At 40.8% G+C, this 27,168-nt stretch overlaps 2 protein-coding genes across 2 annotated transcripts; both read left to right on the top strand.

The window, feature by feature from the left end:
* The first annotated feature begins 5,546 nt into the window (after window positions 1–5,546).
* On the top strand, window positions 5,547–16,291 carry LOC133108144 (extracellular calcium-sensing receptor-like). The gene is made up of 6 exons (XM_061217576.1): window positions 5,547–5,752; window positions 6,154–6,445; window positions 6,916–7,710; window positions 8,292–8,519; window positions 12,424–12,547; window positions 15,378–16,291. The coding sequence occupies exons 1-6, from the start codon at window positions 5,547–5,549 to the stop codon at window positions 16,289–16,291; spliced, it is 2,559 nt and encodes an 852-aa protein (XP_061073560.1).
* Window positions 16,292–17,449: 1,158 nt separating this feature from the next.
* On the top strand, window positions 17,450–26,267 carry LOC133108142 (extracellular calcium-sensing receptor-like). Its single transcript, XM_061217575.1, has 6 exons — window positions 17,450–17,667; window positions 18,071–18,362; window positions 18,807–19,601; window positions 19,700–19,927; window positions 23,546–23,669; window positions 25,354–26,267. The coding sequence occupies exons 1-6, from the start codon at window positions 17,450–17,452 to the stop codon at window positions 26,265–26,267; spliced, it is 2,571 nt and encodes an 856-aa protein (XP_061073559.1).
* The last annotated feature ends 901 nt before the right edge of the window (window positions 26,268–27,168 follow it).

Here is a 27,168-nt window from a genome sequence, read left to right as displayed (position 1 = left end):
CTCGGCAGGTTGGTTGTTCCAAACATCTTGGAGAACTAGCCACAGTTCTTCTGTGGATTTAGGCAGCCTCGAATGCTTCTGTCTCTTCATGTAATCCTAGACAGACTCGATGATGTTGCTGCCATTTTTCTGCACCCCAGTTCCTGTTTTTGTGCATAGTTGAGTCGCTTGGCCTTGTTTCCACGTCGGAGGTATGGCTTTTTGGCCACAATTCTTCCATGAAGACCACTTCTGACCAGACTTCTCTGCACAGTTGATGGGGATACCTGGGCCCCACTGGTTTCTGCCAATTCTGAGCTGATGGCACTGCTGGACATCTTCCGATTGCAAAGGGAAGTAAGCATGATGTGTCTTTTACAAGTTTCCTTGTTTCTTTGTGCTTATTCAACAGAGCTTGGACAGCATATCTGGAAACCCCTGTCTGCCTTGAAATTTCTGCCTGGGAGAGACCTTGCTGATGCAGTATAACTACCTTCTGTCATGTCGCTGTGCTCAGTCTTGCCATGGTGTATGACTTCTGACATTAAACTCTCTTCAGCAACCTCACCTTGAAAGCAGATTTTGGCTGTTACTCGCCCAGTTTTAACCCTCCTACACAGCTGTTTCTGTTTCAGTTAATTAATGTGTTTCAACCTACACATTAAAATGATGATCATGAGCTCCTGTTTGGTAAAATTGGTTAATCACACACCTGACTATATGCCTACAAAATCCCTGACCTGTTCAAGAAAGACGGCAGTCTGCGGCTGTGTATAGACTACAGGCTACTGAAAGGGAAAACAATACCTGACCGTCATCCAATTCCAAGGATACAGGAGATTCTGGAAAACCTGGGAGGCAACTCCTGGTTCATGGTGCTAGACCAAGGGAAGGCTTATCACCAGGGATTCATGAGCGAGAAAAGCAGGCCCTGCACCGCATTCATATTACGCCATGGGGACTGTATGAATGGGTGAGAATCCCATTTGGGCTTACGAATGCACCTGCCTGCTTCCAGCGCTACATGGAGGGATATCTGGGAGACCTCAGAGATGAAGTATGTGTCCCACATTTAGATGATGTCCTTGTATTTAGCTCCAGCTTCAATCACATTGAAAATGTGAGACAGGTGCTCAGGCGACAGCGAGAGTGTGGCATAAAGCTGAGGCCAAAGAAATGTGACTTTTTCAAAAGTGAGGTCTGCTATGTCGGTCGGGTAATCTCTGCAGAGGGATACAAGATGAATCCCAAAGAAGTAGAAGCAGTTCAAGCACTGAAGCATGAGACACAAACCACCATGCGAGAGATGAGGAAACTGATGGGATTCCTCAGTTGTTACAGATCCTACATACCAGACTTCTCTAGGACAGCCAAGCCCCTCTATGAACTGTTAGCAAAGCCCAAGTCTGAGGTGAAGCAAAGCCAAAAGAAAAGAGTTAGCCGTAAATCTGCTCAGTTGTCTCCTTCTCATCCAGTTCAGTGGACTGCAGTCCACAAGGAGATAGTGAACAGAATTGTAGATCAGCTGACAAACCCACCAGTGATGGCATTTCCCGACCTGGAGAAACCCTTTGTGCTTCATGTGGATGCCTCAGAAGAGGGCCTAGGTGCAGTTTTGTACCAGCGTCAAGACTGTGTTCTCAGAGTGATAGCATATGGATTAAGGACCTTGACAGCAGCAGAAAGGAATTACAGGTTGCATTCGGGCAAATTAGAATTCCTGGCGCTGAAATGGGCCATAACAGAGCGGTTTCGAGACTATCTGTTTCATGCACCTACTGTATACAGTGACAATAATCCCCTGACATATGTCACAGAGTCAGCGAAACTCAACACAGCTGGACTCCGCTGGGTGGCAGAGTTGGCGGATTATAGGTTCACAGTGAAATACAGGCCTGGAAGAGCAAATACAGATGCAGACTTCTTGTCACGCAGACCAAAGCCCATTGAAGAGGTCATGCGAGAATGCACAGAGGAATGCCAACAGGAAGCCATTGAATGCATTGGGAAAGCCTGGAAGAGGGATGAAGCAGGAGAAGTGAATTGGATCTCTGCTGTAATGAAGACTCGCTGCCAGAAGGGTGCAACATCTCAGAGCCAATTCAGCCTCAATTCAGAGCTGCCCAAAATGCCGACCTGGTCATAAGCAGAGTTCTGGCCTTGAAAAAGACACATACCCACCTGAAACATAAAGACAAGTTGACAGAGAATTAACCTGTCCGACAGTTTCTCAGAGAGTGGCCTCGTCTGCGGAGAGATGGTGATGGCATCCTCAGAAGAGAGACTGCGACGAGAACACAGCTTGTTGTTCCTGAGTCACTGAAGCCAGTTGCATATAAACACCTACACAAGGAAATGGGACACTTAGGTGCGGACAGAATGGTGGCTCTTGCAAGAGAACGCTTCTTTTGGCCGAAGATGAGACAGGAGATGGAACACTATGTCACCCAGGTGTGTCGTTGCATCAAGAGAAAGAAACCTAACAGAATAACCAGAACAGCTATACAGAGCATTGAGACTTCTGCACCATTTGAGATGATTTCCATTGACTACGTACTTCTGGACAAGTGTAAAGGAGGTGAGGAATACATGCTTGTAGTTGTTTCTTCCGCAAGCTCCAAGACTACTGTGGTATTCGTAATTCTTGTACATCCCCGTATCATCCCCAAGCTAATCCTGCTGAGTGCTTCAATAGAATGCTGCTGGGTATGTTGCGCACGCTTGAGTCTCAGAAGTCAAGGTGGAAAGAGCACCTAAACAAAGTAATCCATGCATACAATTCAACTGTGCATGAAGCGACAGGATTTTCTCCATGTTTTCTTCTCTTTGGCCGTGAACCGACTTTACCAGTTGACCTGATGTTCCCCAGGAAAGGAGGAGAGAGGAACCAGTCACATACTGGCTATGCAGAGAAGTGATCCAGGAAGACATGATCCAAGAAGAAAAGGCCCTGATAGTCCAGTGTACATGGTTGAGCCATTGCAAGGAACAGGAAGAAGACGTGTGCTACACCGTAATCTGCTCCTTCCATGCCCCTACCTGGTTGAAGAGCCAGAGGTCCATGAACCTAACCTGAAACAGAAAAGCAACGGAAACAAAACAAAACCAAGAACAAGACAACAACCTAAGGACAAGCACAATACCTACCCGTCAGATACTGACAGTTCCAGTGAAGAGGGGTATCACTTGTGGACAGCAGTGAGACAGGCTGATCCGCCCCTCAATGAGGAAGCAGAGGAGTTCTGTCCAAGGAATGAGACACCCAGAGACAGGCCTGAGATGGCGATCGTACCTGAGGATAACCCCGAACAGGAACATACTGAGGAGACACATAGCGCGGAGGAAGAGCCTGAAGCTCCAGCTGTTGAATCCGAAAATGAGCAGAGTGATGCTGAAACATGGAGGGACAGACCTAAGAGAGTCCGACAGCCCAGACGTGTCTACACGTATGACCAGCTATGACCTGTCCAAAAGATCATCATTCATGTATCCTTTTCATCATGAATAGATATGAAATACACAAAGAGACAATTTAATATTTGTAATTTTCTAAGAGTTCATGATGTGGTAACTGACACATATTTCAGAGTATAGAAACAGGTTATCTGAACATTTATTTAAATAATAAGTACAGAAATGGGGGTACTATGCTAGTATTTTGGAGTTAAGTCAGTGGTGTGGTACATATGCACTAAAGAAAGAAATGAGTAGTGTACACTTACAGAATAGACTTACTGAATACATGGCTTTAAAATGTGGAAACACACAGTAGTGGGTGTATATGGTATTTTCCTTGTCCCGTGTGTGAAGATCTGGGGGGCCCACCAATACTTTGATGGACTATTCACCCTTCAATACTAATGGATGATGGACACTTAGTCTTGTATTGTGGCCATGAGAGACTTTTTGCAAAGAGAAAAAACAAAGAATGGACTTTTAAGATAGTACGGCCTAACCACCCTGTAAAGTGTGATGTGTGTGATACTTACCTGTTTACTTACCTTCCACCAAATGTTCTATTGTTGGGATGTTGTTCAGTATTGCTAGAGAATGGTAAAAAAAAAAATGTTGGGTAACATTTTCTTTTAGTGGGGGAGGGTGTTGCGACCTAGAATTATTTGGCGAATCTGCATATTGATCATTTGGGCTGAAATGGGCTGAGATAAATTTAATCTGTTTGGGCATGGAGTGTATTCTGTTTTCATTGTGTTTTTACATTGCTAATATTCTAAATATGATTCTGATTAATGTTACTAAGTAGAGGTCAGAGTTCAGTATTGACAGTGATGTCATCAATCAGCGCAGTAGAGCTAGAGAAAAATGGAGTCACGTTGAGCATAAGTTGTTGTGTACTGATGTTCGCTCCAGTCTTCTCTGTGTAAAATAACTTTAACTAAGAACTGAGAAAAATAAAAGTTGCCAAATGGAAGAGACAAAGTCCTGTCTACTTAAGGGTACAACATGTGCACAGGAATTCCACTTTGATCAATGAAGATGTTGGTGCCGCTATTGGAATGCATAAAACTATGATATACGCCTCACTTCCTGTTGCCAGCAGGTGGCGCTATGACATTGAGACGTTTTTGGTATATGGACTTGATTACACTCCAATAATAAACATATTTCAAAATTTTCAGCCACATCGGAAGATGTTGAGTGAAATTAAGGCCACTTCCTGTTGCCAGATGGTGGCGCTATAACATTGAGCTGTTCTTGGTATATGGGTGTGATTACACCCCAACAATGAACGTAGTTCTAAAATATCAGCCAGATCAGACGATCTAGAATGAAATTACGGCCACTTCCTGTTGGCATGGCGAGACATGAAATTGTACACCTCGCCATGGCCATGCCGTTTGAGATATCAAAAACATCCTGGCAATTTAGTATCCTGAGACTATCCTGAGACCATTCTCACTGCATTTGGTGTGAATGCGATGAACCCCCTAGGAGGAGTATTTTAAAGTTTGGTAAGTGTATGTGAAAAAACACACAAAATCCAAAATGGCTGACTTCCTGTTTGCATATGTTCATCGATGCAAATGTGAAATGTGTTTGTCTTGAGGAGACCCACATGCCTACCAAATTAGGTGCATTTACGTTGAAGTCCATGCCCACAAAACAAGAATAGGGGATAAGATAGGGGGCGCTGTGGAGTCCCTCAGCCATGCCCAGGTCTGAGCATCTGATCTGAGCCACCACATCTGATGTGTGTGCACAATTTCAAGACTTTTTACACATGGTAAGCATGGTATGCCCATTTGATAGAAGAGGGAGAATAATAATAATCCTTCCAATAACAATAGGGTCCTTCGCACCCTACGGTGCTTGGGCCCTAATAATAATAATCCTTCCAATAACAATAGTGTCCTTCGCACCCTACGGTGCTTGGGCCCTAAATAGTGGCCTATCTGAATACTCCATTGCCTCATTGCCAATATCATTTTCATCACCTTGCTTATGCTGGGACTCGGTCATGCCTTTGGGAATGACAAATCGATTGAGAATTAAAATGGCTCTATTTAAACCTGGTACACAGCAGTGCTGGATCTGAGACGTGCAGTGGGATGGCACTGCAGACCATTCTGCTGGCACTGACAGTCCTCTGGGCTGCAGCACAGACACCACCATGCAGAATACTGGGAAGGGCAGCCAACCCCATCTTCTATCAATATGGAGACATCAACATCGGTGGGCTCTTTGGACTGCACATTGAAACCAGGAAACTTAGCATCCAATATACAAGGACACCAGAGGCAATGAAATGTGTACGGTAAGATGAAGGCCAAGCATTTACTACCTGTTTGTAATGATTGTTATTTGAAGGTAAGATGCATGTTTATGATTTATGTTCATGTCCAATGCTCAAAGTATGCAAAAATATAGGTTATGTCCTCCTATATAAGAAAAAATATAGCTGCCTTTTTGAAAGCAAGTTACACTGTTCTTTTTTAATTCAAGGTTTGTGTATCGCATGTATTAAAATGACCCTTAAAATTACTTCTCATCAGATTAATCTACAGGGTTCATATTATCTATGTGGCCACTTCTAGCGCTTGGAACTGTACTTCCCTCTCGGGTTTTCAGCGCACTTGTCCCTGGTTATGGTTATGTACTTTGTTGTCAAATGCCTGTAATGTAATGTAAACATTCAACATAATTTATCATTTCTAGAGTCAATTTCAGAGAATTCCGGTTGGCCCAGACCATGATCTTCACCACTGAAGAAATAAATAACAGAACTGACCTGCTCCCTGGGGTAACTCTTGGATATAAGATATATGATTCCTGTCTCTCTCCAATATTCTCTCTAAGAGCGGCCATGGCTCTGATGAATGGTTATGAGGAAACACTGTCTGACACATCATGCTCCACACCTGCAGTAGTGCAGGCCATTGTTGGGACATCCACGTCGACTAATGCCATTGCAATTGCAGCAGCTGTTGGATTATTTCAGATTCCAGTGGTAAGAGTTCCCTTTATTAATTTGTACATACTCACAAACAGGTAAGTGAAATTATAATATGTTAGTCACATATGTTCATGAAGTCTAAGCAATGGTTGTCTGTACTGAAAATGTAATGGTAAGGATCAATGACTATGGAAAATATGAACAATGTCTACAATGAAACTATAATGAACATAGTTGTCCCCTCTGCTCAGATAAATTGATAATGCCAACTAAAAATAATTATGAAAGATTTCCACTTTGGTTTAGTACAACAGAAATGTCCCGAAGACTCCTGATGATTTTGCAAGGTTTTTTTTCCCCATTATAATTCCATTGCCTTCCATCTCTCTCTCTCTCTCTCTCTCTCTCTCTCACACACACACACAAACACATGATATATTTGCCTCACTCTATATAAAATAACGATGCCACACATAGTATTTGCATTCACTGCTATATATTTTACTTGATTGTGTTGTTTCCAGATCAGTCACTTTTCAACATGTGCATGTCTGAGCAACAGAAATGAGTTTCCCTCATTCTTCAGAACCATTCCCAGTGACTATTACCAGAGCAGAGCACTGGCTCAGCTGGTGAAGCACTTTGGCTGGACCTGGATAGGAGCTGTGAGACTTGATAATGACTATGGCAACAATGGAATGGCCACATTTACAGAAGCTGCTCAACAAGAAGGCATCTGCATTGAGTATTCAGAGAAATTTCACATAACAGAACACGAGAAACTACTGAAGGTGGTAGATGTTATCAAAAGAGGTACTGCAAAAGTAATTGTAGTGTTCGTTGGTCAGGTTGGGATGATCCAATTATTGGAGCAGCTGACCATTCAGAATATTATTGGCCTTCAAATGGTTGGCAGTGAAGGCTGGATAACAGCAAGCACTTTTCTGACATCTACAAGTTTCAGAATACTGGGAGGATCTCTTGGCTTTGCTGTCACCAAAGGCAAAATAAATGGCTTCAAAGAATTTATATTAAAACTTCACCCATCCCAGTACCCAAATAATACTGTTGTTACAGATTTTTGGGAAGCTGCTTTTCAGTGTTATCTCAGAAATAGAGACAACAAGCCTCATAATGCCCCATGCACTGGATCTGAGAGCTTGAATGAACTGGAAAATCAATACACTGATCTGTCAGCGCTGAGAATCTCCAGCAATGTTTATAAAGCAGTGTACGCCGTTGCTCATTCTTTACATGACCTGCTGGCCTGTACACCCCATGAGGGCTGCACAAACAGTGTGAAACCACAACCCTGGCAGGTAACTCAATATACCGTTACATAGTCAATAAAACCACGTGTCACGTTTCAGGTCTGTCTTGCCATGTTTTATGTTTATTCATGTTGTCTTAGTCACGTAGTGTCTTATCATGTATTATGTTAGTCTAGGTTCGTCATGTTGTTTAGTTATGTTTCGTTACGATTTATTTTCTTGTCATGTCTAGTTATGTTTCGTACGATTATATTACCTTGTTATGTTGAGTGGTTATCGTCTTAGTTTCGCTTTGCGTTATGTTTTGATTTATGTTTATTGTTACGTTAACTGGTCGTTGTTTATGCATACACTTTTACATGTCTTTCCGCAAACCTTGCGTTCCGCCTTTTCTCTCTCTCTCTTTCTGTCATTCACTCCCTAATTGTTTACTATTTGTTTGGCTGGATCTACGTGTATGGACTTTGCTTGTTTTGACTACGCTCCTGGGATTCGTCCCGAATAAAGCCCTGAGGGGTCTATATATAACTATTGTTTCTGAGTCGTGCATTTTGGGTCCAACCCCCACGCACCCGTCTCACAAAGCCAACAAATATGTTCTCTTGGCTGAAATCTTTGTTTCTCTTCAGGTACTTAGGGCTCTGAAAAGGGTCAATTTCACTTTGGGAACTGGGGAGCATGTCTCCTTTGACAATAATGGGGACCCAATAGCCAGATATGAGGTGGTGAACTGGCAGCTTTCTCCTGAAGGTGCTGTAGAGTTCAGAGTGGTTGGCTATTATGATGCCTCTTTACCATCTGGTCAGCAGTTTGTGATGAGTCCTGTGAGTATGATTTGGGCAGGTGGGCAAAAAGAGGTAAGTTTTTATGAACTACATTTAATCATAATTCATCATTAATCATTATCATTATTGGCATTTTGCAGACGCTCTTATCCAGAGCGATGTACAGTTGATTAGACTAAGCAGGAGAAAATCCTCCCCTGGAGCAATTCAGGGTTAAGGGCCTTGCTCAAGGGCCCAACGGCTGTGCGGATGTTATTGTGGCAACACCGGGGATCAAACCACAGACCTTGCGTGTCCCAGTCATGCACCTTAACCACAACTCTACGGGCCACCCTACGCCTTTACGTCTACACTCAATACATGCAGCCTACATGTTGTAATCATGGATAGGCAAACACACTCAAAAGTGTTTGAGCATTTCACCAAAATCAAAAAAGTGAAATGCGATATCGCTTTTAACAGTAATAAAATATATTATTTGATCTTGTAGTTTGTGAGACTAATTTTCAGCAGTTGGTCAGCAGAACCTGGCTAGAACTTAACTAAATAAACTCCTCTGAGAAGTTTCCATAAATTTCTAGAAATTAGCAGACATTTATATATAGCAGGGGTGCACAACTCCAGTCCTCGGGGGTTGTTCTGTATTCTTAAGATACAGTTGAAAATTTTTTCATTCAGTGTGCCAGGTAGCTGTGGTGAAATTCACTGCAAGGCTCTTGTTTACATGACTCATGCGACAGGAAGGGACCACTCGTAAATGTTGTTCTTACCGAAGGAAAAACTCTAAAGAAAGAGAAAATTGGTGAATGGTTCTCTTAAATCAGTCGTTTGAATATATTTCAGCTAATCTAATCACACAAGTGATTCTTGCATGAGGCCCAATGATTCAAAATCAAATCTGAATGACTGAAAAGAATGGAAAGACTGATATCAAATTATTTGTTAAAATAAAACATTCATGAATTAAATGTGGTGCAACCAGTTATTAACTTTAAGAGGGCAATTCCTTTTTCACATGGGTGTTTGAAAATTTTTTTCATTAAAGGAACAAGCAGTGTGACACTCGTTTCAGTTGAGAGTGTTTGGATTAAATGCTTACATTCTGTATGTAGGCCTTTTTAAAATCACCCTTGGTGTAGCTGTTTCCTAAGTATGGGGCAAAACCTCTAAGGACAAACACATTGAGTGACGTCACTTGGCTTGAATCTCCGGCCTGTGTTTCCCAGAAGGTAATGGGCACTCAAACTCCACCCTTGAACACAGAGACTGGTTTACGGGTGGCCACCCATCCAATCGATCGCATGACACTCCCACAAAAATACGGTTCCCTTAACATAGAAATATGAAGTAACCTAACTTGACTAGCCTGAGCAATATGGTGGACAGCTCTGACTTCGCCGAGGTAGAGGACGCGCATTTCGATTTTGACGAAGAGTTTTGAACCGGAATTTACAGAGGAAGAATTGTGTGAGCGAGAGCGCCAGACAGCGGAGGGTGAGGGAGCCAAAGCGAACAGAGAGCAGAGACGTGGGAACGGAAATTGGTGTCAGTGCGGGAATTGTGAAACCATGCCTACCGAGACAGAGCTTTTGCTGCCGTGAATAGGATCGAGGGCAAGGGCTGATGGCCTTTAGGTAAATGGGCAGGGACATATGTAGCATTTGTGAGCTGTCCTGAAGAGGCTGCGAAGGGCCGGGTTCACTGCAAACCCAGGGAAATCTGCAATTGGACGGAGGTATCTGGGATTCCTCTTGGAGCAGGGACGAGTCAGTCCTTTGGTAGATAAAACAGCAGCCTTTTTATTTTATTTTATTTTATTTTTTGGCATGTCACCAACCAAATTTGGCCTGGGGATGGGGCGGGGATAAAACGGGGAAGTAGGGAGAAGGTGGAAAGGTAAGGGGGGAGGAGACCAGCAAAGATTTTTCCTCCCTTTGTCCTCTCCGATAGACAGTGATTCTCCACTAGCTGGATGGCCAGTCGGAGGTCCCTTGTGGGAGCCCAATTAGGAACTGCTCGAGTTCGACATTCTGGTCGCAGCCAGCACCCACAGGGGTTGATGAGTTGCTGACCATAGGCATAGGGTCGACCGCCTGCCACAAACAAAAGTTCTAGTGGCCCTCTGACTTCAGTTCCTCCCGTTCCCAGATGGTTGCCCAGAGGGTGGCGTAATCAGCCAGTGCACTATTCCATGATATATTCCGTGCAGCTAACTGCGCCTCCCCCGAGAGCAAGGGTAGGAGGTGCAACTCCATCATTTTTCACTGCCATTTATTTGAGTTTTACAAAGGCTTCGTCCTTCACCCTCACAAGATCGTGCAATAATCTTTTTTACTGAAATAAACAACGGTGAGGGTTATTTGCATTAATTCCTTTTTTTCACGGTGCAACAATAGCAACCATTTTATTTTGGGTATGACATTTTCAAGCTTGCGTCAAGAAAAGGGGCAATACATGAAGCTGGGTATACACTGTGCGATTTTTGGCACCAGTGTGCAGAATTTCCAAATCAACAGGAAAAAGAAATCTTTTGTTGTGAGCCAAAATCTTCCGTCTTGGATCTCTCAGTGTGACATACTCACAGAAGGGCGATTTAGTGAATCTTAGCCTCCTACGAAATCGTGCAATGTGACAGCTGCTACTACCACAGACAATGGTATGTTTCATGAACAACCAATAGGAGCATTGAAATACAATACGTACTCTAACTGAACCACAATACAACACGTTATTTCAAGTGTCTAATTAAGACAACAATTAAAATAAAATACAAATAAATAAATAAAATTGAATCGCTTTTGCGACCACTCTCAAACCATATCACATCCCAAATAAATAGGCAAAATTGAGACACCCGTCAGTCACAATATCCAATAGGAAAGCGAGAAAGGAAAACGTATTTTGGATTACTTTTTATCACAATTAGTCTCCAGGTTTTTGCTCCACACCATCCTCAAATTCTGTGTGTGGATGTCAGTTGATGTAGCCACTGTAATCGTAGGATGGAATCTCTGCTCTTATTATTGAATACTTGGATCTTATCGCACAGCAATGAAAGCCAGCATAAGGGGTTACCCTACTCCTAGACTGATTCCTAATGCTGTCCAGGTGTGTGCCTACTTAACTATTCGGCATGGTCCTCAGATTGCGCGGTTTCCTTCCCACAAACCGAGTGCAGCTGCCAAAAATATTTTTCCAATTAGCTGAAGGTCACGGGGATTCACTGTGCATGACGGTTTTTTAATACGGAAACAATTTTAAAAATTAATTCAAATGGCACCATTTTCAAGCATATTTTTAACCCATACTTTAGAATTGTTTTTTGTTCAGTTATAAAGAGAACTCAAATAAAATCTAATGAAGAAAAATAAACTTAAAAAAATAACAATACTAAAAAACATTATGCAATTCAGACAATTTTAATGGACTCACGCAGGGGCAGGTCTTTTTCCTCACAGCCCGCTGTTATATTAGCAGTCTGCTTAGAGGGAAAAATGCAGTTGACTTTAAAGGGAATGGAAGATGACACTTTTGGTTATTTTATCATTACACCCTAGACAAACCTATAAATTAAGCTATAAGTCCAGCCATTTTAAACCTTGTGCCTTACTTTGCGCTTACCATGCCCTAAATGGACTGGCTTCCAACATGCCATGTGCTGGCCAGAAAACAGAGGTCAAAGCTGAGAGTAATAGCTGAACATAGTGAATTTCACTCATAATTATATAAGAAACTGAATGTGAACCGATCCTTTCAAATATATTTTTCACACTTCTTCATTTACCAGACAGTATGAGTGACATAGATTAATAAAACAGAGGAAAAAAATCTGATGTATGAGGGAAGTATGGAATAATCTGCTTCTGGTATTTGATTTGATGATATCATAAAGTATTGTGAATAATTATAAAGTATTTACAAATCATATTGTCCATTAGAGCTTTGAGAGTTAAGAGCTGAAACATCTTGCACACAGAAACCCAGGTCAGTGTGCAGTGAGAGCTGTCCCCCAGGCACCCGGAAGGCTGTTCGGAGAGGAAGGCCAGTCTGCTGCTATGACTGTGTGCCTTGTGCTGAGGGAGAAATCAGCAATGCTACAGGTAAGTCAACACTAACTAGTCTATTCCTGGATTTCAATCACTTGACCAAATTGCCATATTGATCACAAAATGATGACTGCTTACTGGGGTTAGTAGATGGTGGTGAGCAAGCTAACTATTACTTCTGCACAAAAATATAAACACAAATTCAACCTTCAGAGTTGAAACACTTGCAGACTCAGAAATGTAGTAAACGGCATGCTTTAATCAGGATACCACAGATAGAGTTCAAAGGACGGCAAACAAGTTAAAGCAGTTTCGTAGTCGAGTCCAGGCAAAGGATCAGAGTCCAAGTAACCAGGGTAAAGTAGAGCAGGCCAACTCATGATAATAACAATCCTATTGTATGTCGTTCATAATCAAATAGCGGCATAAGTGGGATGAGAATGAGATAACATGCATAATTTGTAATTCTGATCAAAATATATTTTTTCACACAGGCTAATAATATAGAAAAATGAAGGAGCATTTTTGTTTGAATTTGCTTATGCTGAGCAAGCTAGCTTGAACATTACATTTTGTTTTTGACTTTTCATTCAATTAAAGCACTTTCTTTCTGACTGGATATGCAGGCTGCGTATGCTAGCTTAAATATTAATATTATTTCCGGTTAGCAGAATGCTACTAAGACTTAGTTGGCAATGGTTCTGTAGATCTTTGTCAGCTAATACTAGTAGCTAACATTAGACCTCAATTCATAACAGAACGCACTGGTGTCTGAAGTGAGTGCTGTTCAATGTAGTAAGTGTTACGTATTTAATGGTTTAATTCATGGCCTATTTTATTATTCTGGGATATATATTCTGTCAGATAATGCTCAGTTTCTCCCAGAAAATTGTTGCAATTACAAATGTTTTGGTTTTAATATCTTTATTTGTTTGGCTTGCAATGAAAAAACACAAAAAATAATCCAAATCAGATATAATTTTACACCTAAATCAAAAAAGGGCCGGAGAAAAGTATTGGCACCCTCAACTTAATATTTGGTAGCACAACCTTTAGAAAAAATAACTGAAAACAATCGCTTCCTGTAACCATCAATGAGCTTCCTACACCTCTCTACTGGAATTTTGGACCACTCTTCTTTTGCTCCAGGTCACTCAGATTTGAAGGGTGCCTTCTCCAAACTGCTTTTTTGAGATCTCTCCACAGATGTTTTAGGGGATTCAGATCTGGACTCATTGCTGGCCACTTCAGAACTCTCCAGCGCTTTTCCTCAAACCATTTCTGAGTGCTTTTTGAAGTGTGCTTTGGGTCATTGTCCTGCTGGAAGACCCATGACCTGTGACGGAGACCCAGCTTTCTGACACTGGGCCCTACATTGCGCTACAAAATTCTTTGGTAGTCTTCAGATTTCATGATGCCATGCACACAGTCAAGGAGTCCAGTGCCAGAGGCAGCAAAGCAACCCCAAAACATCCTGGAACCTCCACCATATTTGACTGTAGGGACTGTGTTCTTTTTTTAAAAACCTCATTTTGTTTTCTGTAAACATTGCGTTGATATCCTTTACCAAAAAGCTCTACTTTAGTCTCATCTGTCCACAAGACGTTCTCCAAAAAGGTTTTTGGCTTCCTCAGGTAAGTTTTGGCAAACTCCATTGTGGAGAGATGAGACTAAAGTAGAGCTTTTTGGTAAAGGATATCAACGCAATGTTTACAGAAAACAAAATGAGGCCACTTTTTTGTGTTTTTTCATTGCAAGCCAAACAAATAAAGATATTAAAACCAAAACATTTGTAATTGCAACAATTTTCTAGGAGAAACTGAGCATTATCTGACAGAATAGCAGGGGTGCCAATACTTTTGTGCATGACTGTATATATATATATATATATATATATATACCAAAAAATGTTTTTGTACTCGCAGTGCTAAAGAATGATATACACATATGTAGGAGGAACAAACAGCTTACATTGCCAAACAAAACTAGCAAAAATACCATCCTAGCGAACAAGTTATTCCAAAAGTAATGGCACACGATTGAGAACTGAGAACACTTCATAACTTGGCAGCCTGAGCCAACTAGCCAGCTAAGCTAAATTACATATCAAGTTATAAGTAGGCCTACGACCACTGGTGCTGGCTGCCAGCTGCCTTATGACGTCACATGAAATCTATTAACAGAGACCATTTAAAGCTTCTCTTTATAAACACTCACCGAGCACTTTATGAGGAACATTTTTACTTTATTACACCAACTTATTAATTTATGTGGCAGCAGTGCAATGCATACGGTTCACAAGCTTCAGTTAATGTTCACATAAACCTGGAATGGGGAAAAAATGTGATCAGAATGTGATCTAAGTGACTATGACTATGAGTAGCTCAGTAACTGCTAGTCTCTAAGGTTTGCCAAGAATGTGACAAAAAACTAAACAAAATCCACGATTTACGGTAAGTGACTTTGACCAGGGAATGATTGTTGGTGGCAGACAGGGTGGTTTGAGTAGCTCAGGAACTGCTGATCTCCTGGGATTTTCACACACACTAGTCTCTAGGGTTTGCCAAGAATGTTGGCAAAACAAAATCCAGTGAGCAGCAGTTCTTCAGACATGAGCGACGTCAGAGGAGAATGGCCAGACTGGTCAAAGCTGACAGAAAGTAAGTAATAACCACACACTACAACAGTGGTATGCAGAAGAGCATCTCTGAACAACAACACATCATAACTCTAAGTGGATAGCTACAGCAGTAGAAGTCTAAAAAATAAGTCCAATAAATAGCTATTAAAGTGCTCGGTGAGTGTACATTGTCTTGCATCTGCTCATTGTACTGTACATGCATTGCTGTAAGAGGGTGCTCATGGTTTTCATTGTTTTTTTCAGATTCTAATGATTGTATTCAGTGCCTGGAAGAATATTGGTCAAATGCTAAAAGGGATCAATGTGTTTTAAAGAGTGTTGAATTTCTGTCTTTTCAAGAAATTATGGGGACTGTGCTTGTTATATTTTCCATATTTGGAGCATGTGTAACTGCATTTGTGGCCGTGCTGTTCTTTATAAAGAAAGACACTCCCATTGTGAAAGCCAACAACTCAGAGCTGAGCTTCCTGCTGCTCTTTTCATTGAAACTGTGTTTCCTTTGCTCTCTTACCTTCATCGGCCGGCCCTCGGAGTGGTCCTGTATGCTGCGCCACACTGCGTTTGGGATCACCTTTGTCCTCTGCATCTCTTGTGTTCTGGGGAAAACAGTAGTGGTGTTAATGGCCTTCCAGGCTACAATTCCAGGCAGTAGTGTCATGAAGTGGTTTGGGCCTCTCCAGCAGAGACTGAGTGTGCTTGCCTTCACTCTCATACAGGTCCTTATTTGTGTGCTTTGGTTAACAAGATCCCCTCCTTTCCCCTACAAGAACATGAAGCACTACAAAGAAAAGATCATTCTAGAATGTGATGTAGGATCAGCAGTGGGGTTCTGGGCTGTACTGGGTTATATAGGACTCCTCTCTATATTGTGTTTTGTTTTAGCTTTTCTAGCTCGCAAGCTGCCTGACAACTTCAATGAAGCCAAATACATCACATTCAGCATGCTCATATTCAGTGCAGTCTGGATCACCTTTATACCAGCTTATGTCAGCTCACCTGGAAAGTTCACTGTAGCTGTGGAGATCTTTGCAATTTTAGCATCTAGTTTTGGCTTGCTATTCTGTATCTTTCTTCCAAAATGTTCGATAATATTATTCAGACCTGAGCAAAATACAAGAAAACATTTAATGGGTAAAACAGATGTGAAATCTCAGTGATTGCCCCACCATTTTTTAGGGGACTGGACCACAGAGCCAGATGTGGAATAATAATATGTCTTACCTTACATAAGGTTCACAAGAATAAATGATAAATGATGGTTGTAAACCTGTGTTTGCTTCATGGAATATATTGATATTATACATTTTTAACTAAGACTATGGCCTGCAAGTGGTTTGTTCTGTTGTGAGAAAAAATATATTCAAATTGCATGCATAATATTAAAAGTTCCTGTACTAAATACCGTTTAATCAGCATACATTTCTTAAACTGAATGAATTAAACCTGGTCAAACATATAAATCTGACAAATATTAATTTGGATATGGGAACAGGGCCCTGCATCTCCAGTGATGAGCTTATTCAGCAATATGCAAGATCATGCTAAGAAAATAAAAATTATACAACGACTTGTTCCAAACAGGACACAGGGAAGCGACCCTTCCACCAGAGGTAAACATCCGAACAATGGCAGGAATGTGGTTTATGATTATGGTTGCTTATTGACTATCTCAGACACTTAAACTCTCTGATCGATGTGAATTGCACCGTTATTTATAGAGAAAAAGACAAACAAACTACACAACACCTGAGTTCGGAAGATCATGTAAGCTCACGGTGGTCTGAACACCGATTTACTCGTTTATGAAGGCTGAGCCGTATAAACCTGCCCGGTTTATTGATCACATGTGCACAAGTTTTTATGAAAACGGAAGGAATGAGACCAAAGCTAATCAGGAAGTCAGTTTCACTGCTCGGAAAATAGTGAGCTAACTTGGTGTTTGGAAAATGCTGTGTTTACATTACGCATTTTATCAATATTGCATTGTCAGTTTATTGTTTATGAATGACTATACAGCAGCAAATTGTAATTTTGCTTTAATAATGCAACAAAAGGAGCAATGACAAAGAAAATCTGGATTGCCTGCCAGGTTTTTCCTTTTTCCCTGCAAAGCTATGCCCACTTTCATGGTCTGAGTACAAATACAGATACAAATACAAATAGTGGCCTCTCTGAATACTCCATTGCCTCATTGCCAAGATAATTTCCACCACCTTGCTTATGCTGGGATTTGGTCATGCCTTTGGGAATGACAAATCGATTGAGAATTAAAATGGCTCTATTTAAACCTGGTACACAGCAGTGCTGGATCTGAGATGTGCAGTGGGATGGCACTGCAGACTATTCTGCTGGCACTGACAGTCCTCTGGGCTGCAGCACAGACCCCACCATGTAGAATACGGGGAAGAGTAGCCAAGCCCATCTTCTATCAATATGGAGACATCAACATTGGTGGGCTCTTTGGACTGCACATTGAAACCAGGAAACTTAGCATCCAATATACAAGGACACCAGAGGCAATAAAATGTGTACGGTAAGATGAAGGCCAACCATTTATTACCTGTTTGTAATGGTTGTTATTTGAAGGTAAGATGCATGTCTATGATTTATGTTCATGGTCAATGTTCAGAGTATGCAAAAATATGGGTTATGTCCTCCGATATAAAAAAATATATAGTCACCTTTTTTAAAGCAAGTTAAACTGTTCTTTTTTAATTCAAGGTTTGTGTATCGCATGTATTAAAATGACGGTTAAAATTACTTCTCATCAGATTAATATACAGGGTTAAAATTTTATCTACGTGGCCACTTCTAGCACTTGGAACTGTACTTCCCTCTTGGGTTTTCAGGGCACTTGTCCCTGGTTATGGTTATGTACTTTATTGTCAAATGCCTGTCATGTAATGTAAACAATCAACATAATTTATCATTTCTAGAATCAATTTCAGAGAATTCCGGTTGGCCCAGACCATGATCTTCACCACTGAAGAAATAAATAACAGAACTGACCTGCTCCCTGGGGTAACTCTTGGATATAAGATTTATGATTCCTGTTTCTCTCCAATATTCTCTCTAAGAGCGGCCATGGCTCTGATGAATGGTTATGAGGAAACATTGTCTGACACATCATGTTCCACACCAGCAGTAGTGCAGGCCATTGTTGGGACATCCATGTCGACTAATGCCATTGCAATTGCAGCAGCTGTTGGATTATTTCAGATTCCAGTGGTAAGAGTTCCCTTTATTAATTTGTACATACTCCCAAACAGATAAGTGAAATGATAATATGTTAGTCAAATATGTTCATGAAGTCTGAGCAATGGTTTTCTGTTGTGAAGATTTCATGGTAAGGAACAATGTGAAAATATGAAAAAGTCAACAATGACACTATAATATAGTTCCTCTTTGCTCAAATAAATTGATCATGCCAAGAATTATGAAAGATTTTCACTTGGTTTAGTCCAACTGAAATGTCCCTAAAATCTACTCCTGATGATTTTGCTAGGTCTTTTTTCCCCATTATATTTCCATTCCCTCTCTGTCTCTGTCTCTCTATCTCACACAAAAAACACAAAGACATGATATATTTGCCTCACTCTAAATAAAAGAACTATGCCACACATAGTATTTGCATTCATTGCTATATATTTTACTTGATTATGTTGTTTCCAGATCAGTCACTTTTCAACATGTGCATGTCTGAGCAACAGAAAAGAATTTCCCTCATTCTTCAGAACCATTCCCAGTGACTATTACCAGAGCAGAGCACTGGCTCAGCTGGTGAAGCACTTTGGCTGGACCTGGATAGGAGCCGTAAGAATTGATGATGACTATGGCAACAATGGAATGGCCACATTTATAGAAGCTGCTCAACAAGAAGGCATCTGCATTGAGTATTCTGAGAAATTTCACAGAACAGAAACAGAGAAACTACTGAAGGTGGTAGATGTTATCAAAAGAGGTACTGCAAAAGTAATTGTAGCATTCCTTAGTCAGGTTGAGATGATCAAATTTTTGGAGCAGCTGACCTTTCAGAATATTACTGGCCTTCAAATGGTTGGCAGTGAAGGCTGGATAACAGCAAGCACTTTGGTGACACCTACGAGTTTCAGAATACTGGGAGGATCTCTTGGCTTTGCTGTCACCAAAGGCAAAATAAATGGCTTCAAAGAATTTATATTAAAGCTTCACCCATCCCAGTACCCAAATAATACTGTTGTTACAGACTTTTGGGAAACTGCTTTTCAGTGTTATCTAAGAAATAGAGACAACAAGCCTCATAATGCCCCATGCACTGGATCTGAGAGCTTGAATGAACTGGAAAATCAATACACTGATGTATCACAACTGAGAATCTCCAGCAATGTTTATAAAGCAGTGTACGCTGTTGCTCATTCTCTACATGACCTGCTAGCCTGTACACCCCATGAGGGCTGCACAAACAGTGTGAAACCACAACCCTGGCAGGTAACTCAATAAACCGTTCTTACATAGTCAATAAAACCTTCATTATGAACAAAGCCAACAAATATGTTCTCTTGTCTGAAATCTTTGTTTCTCTTCAGGTACTTATGGGTCTGAAAAAGGTCAATTTCACTTTGGGAACTGGGGAGCATGTCTCCTTTGACAATAATGGGGACCCAATAGCCAGATATGAGGTGGTGAACTGGCAGCTTTCTCCTGATGGTGCTGTAGAGTTCAGAGTGGTTGGCTATTATGATGCTTCTTTACCATCTGGTCAGCAGTTTGTGATGAGTCCTGTTAGTATGGTTTGGGCAGGTGGGCAAAAAGAGGTAAGTTTTTATGCGCTACATGAAAATGATTGTATGACCACAACACAGATACCTAGGGCTGAGGTTTGATAGCCTGTTTTGGCAAATCTGGATTCGATAAGCTCCGGATCACTTATTGAATCTTTGTGTCTCGCCTACCCCTACACTCACACATGCAGCCTACATGTTGTAATCATAGATAGGCAAACACATTCAAAAGTGTTTGAGCATTTCACCAAAATCAAAAAAGTGAAATGGGATATTTGCGGCAAGGTGTAAAAAGGTGCTTCACTCATCGCTTTTCACAGTAATAAAATTTATTATTACATTACAGATGTTTACATACATTTCTAGAAATTAGCAGACATTCATATGTAGCAGGGGTGCACAACTGCCTTGTTTTTAAGTTGCTGACAGCGCTATTAATTACAGTCTGCAGCTGTAGCCCGGTGTTTGAAAACTCATAAAAGGAACAAGCACTGTCACGCTTGTTTCAGTATTCTATATGTAGGCCTTTTAAAAATCACCCTTAGTGTAGCCGTTTCCTTAATATGGGGCAAAACCTCTAAGGGCAAACATATACAGTGATGTCACTTGGCTTGAATCTCTAACCTTTGTTTCCCAGAAGGTAATGGGTGCTCAAACTCCACCCTTGAACACAGAGACTGGTTTACGGGTGGCCACCCATCCAGTCCATCACATGACACTCCCACAAAAATACGGTAACGTTAGCATACAAATATCACGTAACCTAACTTGACTAGCCTGAGAAATATGGTGTATAGCTCTGACTTCACCAAGTTAGAGGACGAGCATTTCGATTTTGAAGTAGAAATACAACCTTAGAGTTTTGAACCGGAATTTACAGAGGAAGAATTGTGTGAGAGAGAGAGACAGACCGCGGAGGACGAGGGAGCCGAAGCCGAAGCAAACAGAGAGCAGGGAAGTGGGAACAAAAATTGGTGTCAGTGTGGGATTTGTGAAACCATGCCTACCGAGACAGAGAGCTTTTGCTGCCGGGAATGGGATTGAGGGCAACAGCTGATAGCCTTTAGGTAAATGGACTGGGACATATGTAGCATTTGTGAGCTGTCCTGAAGAGGCTGTGAAGGGCGGGGTTCACTGCAAACCCAGGGAAATGTGCAATTGGACGGAGGTATCTGGGATTCCTCTTGGGGCAGGGATGAGTCAGTCCTTTGGTCGATAAAACAGCAGTCATTTTGGCATGTCACCAATCCAATTGGGCCTGGGGATGGGGCAGGGTTAAAACAGGGAAATGGGGAGAAGGTGGAAAGGTAAGGAGGGAGGGGATGAGGAATGAGAGGGGAATGTAACTGGTCTGCAATGATTCTTCTCTTCGCTGGATGGCCACACTCAGGGAGGTTGGTTGGTGGCTCCGGAGCCAGTTGGAGGTCCCAATCGAGAGTTCGATATTCTGGTTGCAGCCAGCGTCAGCAGGAGTTCATGAGCTGCTTACCATAGGCAAAGGGCCTGCCACAAACAAAAGTTCCGGTGGCCCTCTGGCTTCAGTCCCTCCATTTCCCAGATGGTAGCCCAGAGGATGGTGTTATCAACCATTGCACTATTTAATGATATATTCTGTGCTAACTGCGCCTCCCCTGAGAGCAAGAGTAGGAGGTGCACCTCCCTAATTTTTCACTGCCATTTATTTGAGTTTTACAGAGGCTTCGTCCTTCCCCCTCAAAAGATTGTGATAGAAACAAATTTACTGAAATAAAAGATGGTGAGGGTTATTTGCATTAATTCCTTTTTTTTCATCGTGCAACAATAGCAACTATTTGATTTTGAGTATGACATTTTCAAGCTTGTGTCAAGAAAAGGGGCAATACTAAAAGCTGGGTATACATTGTGCGATTTCTGGCACCAATGTGCAGTTGCAGACAAAATTTCCAAATCAACAGGAACAAGAAATCTTTCGTTGTGAGCCAAAGTCTTCCGTGGATCTCTCAGTGTGACACTCACAGATGGCCGATTTAGTGAATCTTAGCCTCCTACAAAAGACTGTCAGGGTCAAATAAATTGTGCAATGTGACAGCTGCTACGACCACAGACAATGGACGTCTACTGAACAACTAATAGGAGCACTGAAATACAATAAGTACGCTAACTGAACCACAATACAACACGTTATTTCAAGTGAGTGTCACCTTCGATACTAAAATATTACTTGCATGTGTATAAAGTAGTCTAGGGTAAATAAAAGAACGGTTAAAATACAAATAAATAAATAAAAAACCATATCGCATCCCAAATAAATAGCCAGGGTTGAGACACCGTCAGTAACAAACCGTATTTTGGATGACTTTTTTCAGGCAAAAAAACGCCACGATTAGTCTACAGCTTTTTGCTCCATACCATCCTCAAATTCTATGTGTGGATGTCAGTTGACGTAGCCACTGTAATCGTAGGATGGAATCTCTGCTCTTATTTTCAAATACTTGGATCTTATCGCACAGCAATAAAAGCCAGCATAAGGGGTTACCCTACTCCTGGACTGATTCCTAATGCTGTCCAGGTGTGTGTCTGCTTAACTATTCGGCATGGTCCTCAGATTGCGCAGTTTCCTTCCCACAAACTGAGTGCAGCTGCCAAAAATATTTTTCCAAATAGCTGAAGGTCAAGAGGATTCACTGTGCACGATGGTTTTTTAATATGAAAACAATTTTAAAAATTCATTCAAATGGCACCATTTTCAAGCATATTTTTTAACCCATACTTTAGAATTGTTTTTTGTTCAGTTATAAAGCGAACTCTTCTGAAGTCTAATGAAGAAAAAAATAAATAAAATAAAAAATGCTAAAACACATTATGCAATTCAGACAATTTTCATCGACGCAGGGGCAGGTCTTTTTCCTCACAGCCCGCTGTTATATTAGCAGTCTGCTAAGAGGGAAAAATGCAGTTGACATTAAAGGGAATGGAAGATGACACTTTGATTATTTTATAATTACACCCTAGACAAACCTATACATTGAGCTATAAGTCCAGCCATTTGTGCCTTACTTTGTGCTTACCATGTTCTAAATGGACTGGCTTTTTGCACAGTACTAGAGATTAATGAAACAGAAAAGAAAATTACATGTATGAGAGAAATTGAATTATCATACTTCTGTGTGACAATCTGCTTCTGGTATTTGATTTGATGATATCATCAATTATTGTGAATAATTATAAAGTATTTACAAATAGGGTTGCCACCTCAGTCCTGTAAGAATCATGGACACATACGAAGCTGGCAAACTGAGTAAGCCGGACTGTAAATCACTCTCGAGGGTGTGTGAGCCTGAAGGAATGTGTTGCACAAGTACCTTGCGCTTGGTGCCAATTCCTCTTCATTACAAAAATAAAGTGTAAATTGTGAAGGTCTCTGCACCATTTGTTACATTACATTTAGGAAGGAACACTGGATACGCTGTCTACATTTCATTAAGCAATACTATGTATGCAGCACTTGAAAATACTTTGATTGCAGGACATTTTGTTTAATTATTTTTTCCAGGACAGACAACAAAAATCCGGGACAGTCCCAGAGAATCCAGGATGGGTGGCAACCCTATTTACATATCATACTGTCCATTAGAGCTTTGAGAGTTAAGAGCTGAAACATCTTGCACACAGAAACCCAGGTCAGTGTGCAGTGAGAGCTGTCCCCCAGGCACCCGGAAGGCTGTGCAGAGAGGAAGGCCTGTCTGCTGCTATGACTGCGTGCCCTGTGCTGAGGGTGAAATCAGCAATGCTACAGGTAAGTCAACACTAACTAGTCTATTCCTGGATTTCAATCACTTGACCAAATTGCCATATTGATCACAAAATGATGACTGCTTACCGGGGTTAGTAGATGGTGGTGAGCAAGCTAACTATTACTTCTGCATAAAGATATAAACACAAATTCAGACAGACTCAGAAATGTAGTAAACGGCAGGCTTTAATCGGGATACCACAGATAGAGGTCAAAGGACGCCAAACAGGTTAAAGCAGTTTCGTAGTCGAGTCCAGTCCAAGTAACCAGGGTAAAGTAGAGCAGGCCAACTCACGATAATAACCATCCTATTGTATGTCGTTCATGATTTCATTTTTGAGAAATAGCGGCATAAGTAGGATGAGAATGAGATAAGATGCATAATTTTTAATTCTGATCAAAATATATTTTTCCACACAGGCTAATAATATAGAAAAATGAAGGAGCATTTTTGTTTGAATTTGCTTATGCTGAACAAGCTAGCTTGAGCCTTACATGTTGTTTTTGATTTGGATTTCAATCACTTGACCAAATTGCCATATTGTTCACAAAATGATGACTGCTTACTGGGGTTAGTAGATGGTGGTGAGCAAGCTAATTATTACTTCTGCACAAAAATATAAACACAAATTCAACCTTCAGAGTTGAAACACTTGCAGACTCAGAAATGTAGTAAACGGCATGCTTTAATCAGGATACCACAGATAGAGTTCAAAGGACGGCAAACAGGTTAAAGCAGTTTCGTAGTCGAGTCCAGGCAAAGGATCAGAGTCCAAGTAACCAGGGTAAAGTAGAGCAGGCCAACTCATGATAATAACAATCCTATTGTATGTCTTTCATAATCAAATAGCGGCATAAGTGGGATGAGAATGAGATAAGATGCATAATTTGTAATTCTGATCAAAATATATTTTTTCACACAGGCTAATAACATAGAAAAATGAAGGAGCATTTTTGTTTGAATTTGCTTATGCTGAGCAAGCTAGCTTGAACATTACATTTTGTTTTTGACTTTTCATTCAATTAAAGCACTTTCTTTCTGACTGGGTATGCAGGCTGCGTATGCTAGCAATTAATATTATTGCCGGTCAGCAGAACTCTACTAAGACTTAGTTGGCAATGGCTTTGTAGATCTTTGTCAGCTAATAGTAGTAGCTAACATTAGACCTCAATTCATAACAGAAGGCATTGGTGTCTGAAGTGAGTGCTGTTCAATGTAGTAAGTGTTACGTATTTAATGGTTTAATTCATGGCCTATTTTATTATTCTGGGATATATATATATATATATATATATACCAAAACATGTTTTATACTGTGCAGTGCTAAAGAATGATATACACATATGTTGGAGGAACAAACAGCTTACATAGCCAAACAAAGAGCGTCTGCCAAATGCCATTAATGTAATGTAATGTAAAAAACTAGCAAAAATACAATCCTAGCTGACAGAAAGTAATGCAATAACCACACACTACTACAGTAGTATGCAGAAGAGCATCTCTGAACAACAATGCATCATAACTCTAAGTGGATATTCTACAGCAGTAGAAGTCTAAAAAATAAGTCCAATAAATAGCTTTTAAAGTGCTTGGTGAGTGTCTATTGTCCTGCATCTGCTCATTGTACTGCATCTGCTCATGCATAGCTGTAAGAGGGTGCTAATGGTTTTCATTATTTTCTTTCAGATTCTAATGATTGTATTCAGTGCCTGGAAGAATACTGGTCAAATGCTAAAAGGGATCAATGTGTTTTAAAGAGTGTTGAATTTCTGTCTTTTCAAGAAATTATGGGGACTGTGCTTGTTATATTTTCCATATTTGGAGCATGTGTAACTGCATTTGTGGCCGTGCTGTTCTTTATAAAGAAAGACACTCCCATTGTGAAAGCCAACAACTCAGAGCTGAGCTTCCTGCTGCTCTTTTCATTGAAACTGTGTTTCCTTTGCTCTCTTACCTTCATTGGCCAGCCCTCTGAGTGGTCCTGTATGCTGCGCCACACTGCGTTTGGGATCACCTTTGTCCTCTGCATCTCTTGTGTTTTGGGGAAAACAATAGTGGTGTTAATGGCCTTCCAGGCTACAATTCCAGGCAGTAGTGTCATGAAGTGGTTTGGGCCTCTGCAGCAGAGACTGAGTGTGCTTGCTTTCACTCTCATACAGGTCCTTATTTGTGTGCTTTGGTTAACAAGATCCCCTCCTTTCCCCTACAAGAACATGAAGCACTACAAAGAAAAGATCATTCTAGAATGTGATGTAGGATCAGCAGTGGGGTTCTGGGCTGTCCTGGGTTATATAGGACTCCTCTCTATATTGTGTTTTGTTTTAGCTTTTCTAGCTCGCAAGCTGCCTGACAACTTCAATGAAGCCAAATACATCACATTCAGCATGCTCATATTCAGTGCAGTCTGGATCACCTTTATACCAGCTTATGTCAGCTCACCTGGAAAGTTCACTGTAGCTGTGGAGATCTTTGCAATTTTAGCATCTAGTTTTGGCTTGCTATTCTGTATCTTTCTTCCAAAATGTTCGATAATATTATTCAGACCTGAGCAAAATACAAGAAAACATTTAATGGGTAAAACAGATGTGAAATCTCAGTGATTGCCCCACCATTTTTTCCCAAGAGAATTCTTTAGGGGACTGGACCACAGAGCCAGATGTGGAATAATAATATGTCTTACCTTACATAAGGTTCACAAGATATATAATGAAATAAATGATAAATTATGGTTGTAAACCTGTGTTCGCTTCATGGAATATCTTGAGAACTTGACCTCACACTCATTTTTAACTAAGACTAGGGCCTGCAAGTGGTTCGTTCTATTGTAACAAAAAATATATTCATATTTCATGCATAATATTAAAAGTTCCTGTCCTAAATACTGTTTAATAATGCTTTAGTCAGCATAGATTTCTTAAACTGAATGAATAAAACCTGGTCAAACATATATATCTGACAAATATTCATTGGGATATGGGAACAGGGCCCTGCATCTCCAGTGATGAGCTTATTGAGCAATATGCAAGATAATGCTAAGAAAATAAAAATTATACAATGACTTGTTCCAAACAGGACACAGGGAAGCGACCCTTCCACCAGAGGTAAACATCCATACAATGGTAGGAATGTGGTTTATGATTATGGTTGCTTATTGACTATCTCAGACACTTAAACTCTCTGATCGATGTGAATTGCACCATTTTATAGAGAAAAAGACAAACAAACTGCACAACACCTGAGTTCGGAAGATCATGTAAGCTCACGGTGTTCTGAACACCTATTCACTCGTTTATGAAGGCTGAGCCGTATAAACCTGCCTGGTTTATTGATCACATGTGTACCAAGTTTTTATGAAAACAGAAGGAATGAGACCAAAGCTAATCTGGAAGTCAGTTTCACTGCTCGGAACATAGTGAGCTAACTTGGTGTTTGCAATATGCTGTGTTTACATTACGCATTTTAGCAATATTGTTGTTTATGAATGACTGTACAGCAGCTAAT

The sequence above is a fragment of the Conger conger genome, chromosome 13 (assembly GCF_963514075.1).
Source record: "Conger conger chromosome 13, fConCon1.1, whole genome shotgun sequence".
NCBI classification, from domain to species: domain Eukaryota; kingdom Metazoa; phylum Chordata; class Actinopteri; order Anguilliformes; family Congridae; genus Conger; species Conger conger.
Note: the sequence above shows the minus strand (reverse complement) of the source record. Positions and strands in the feature narration are given on the sequence as shown.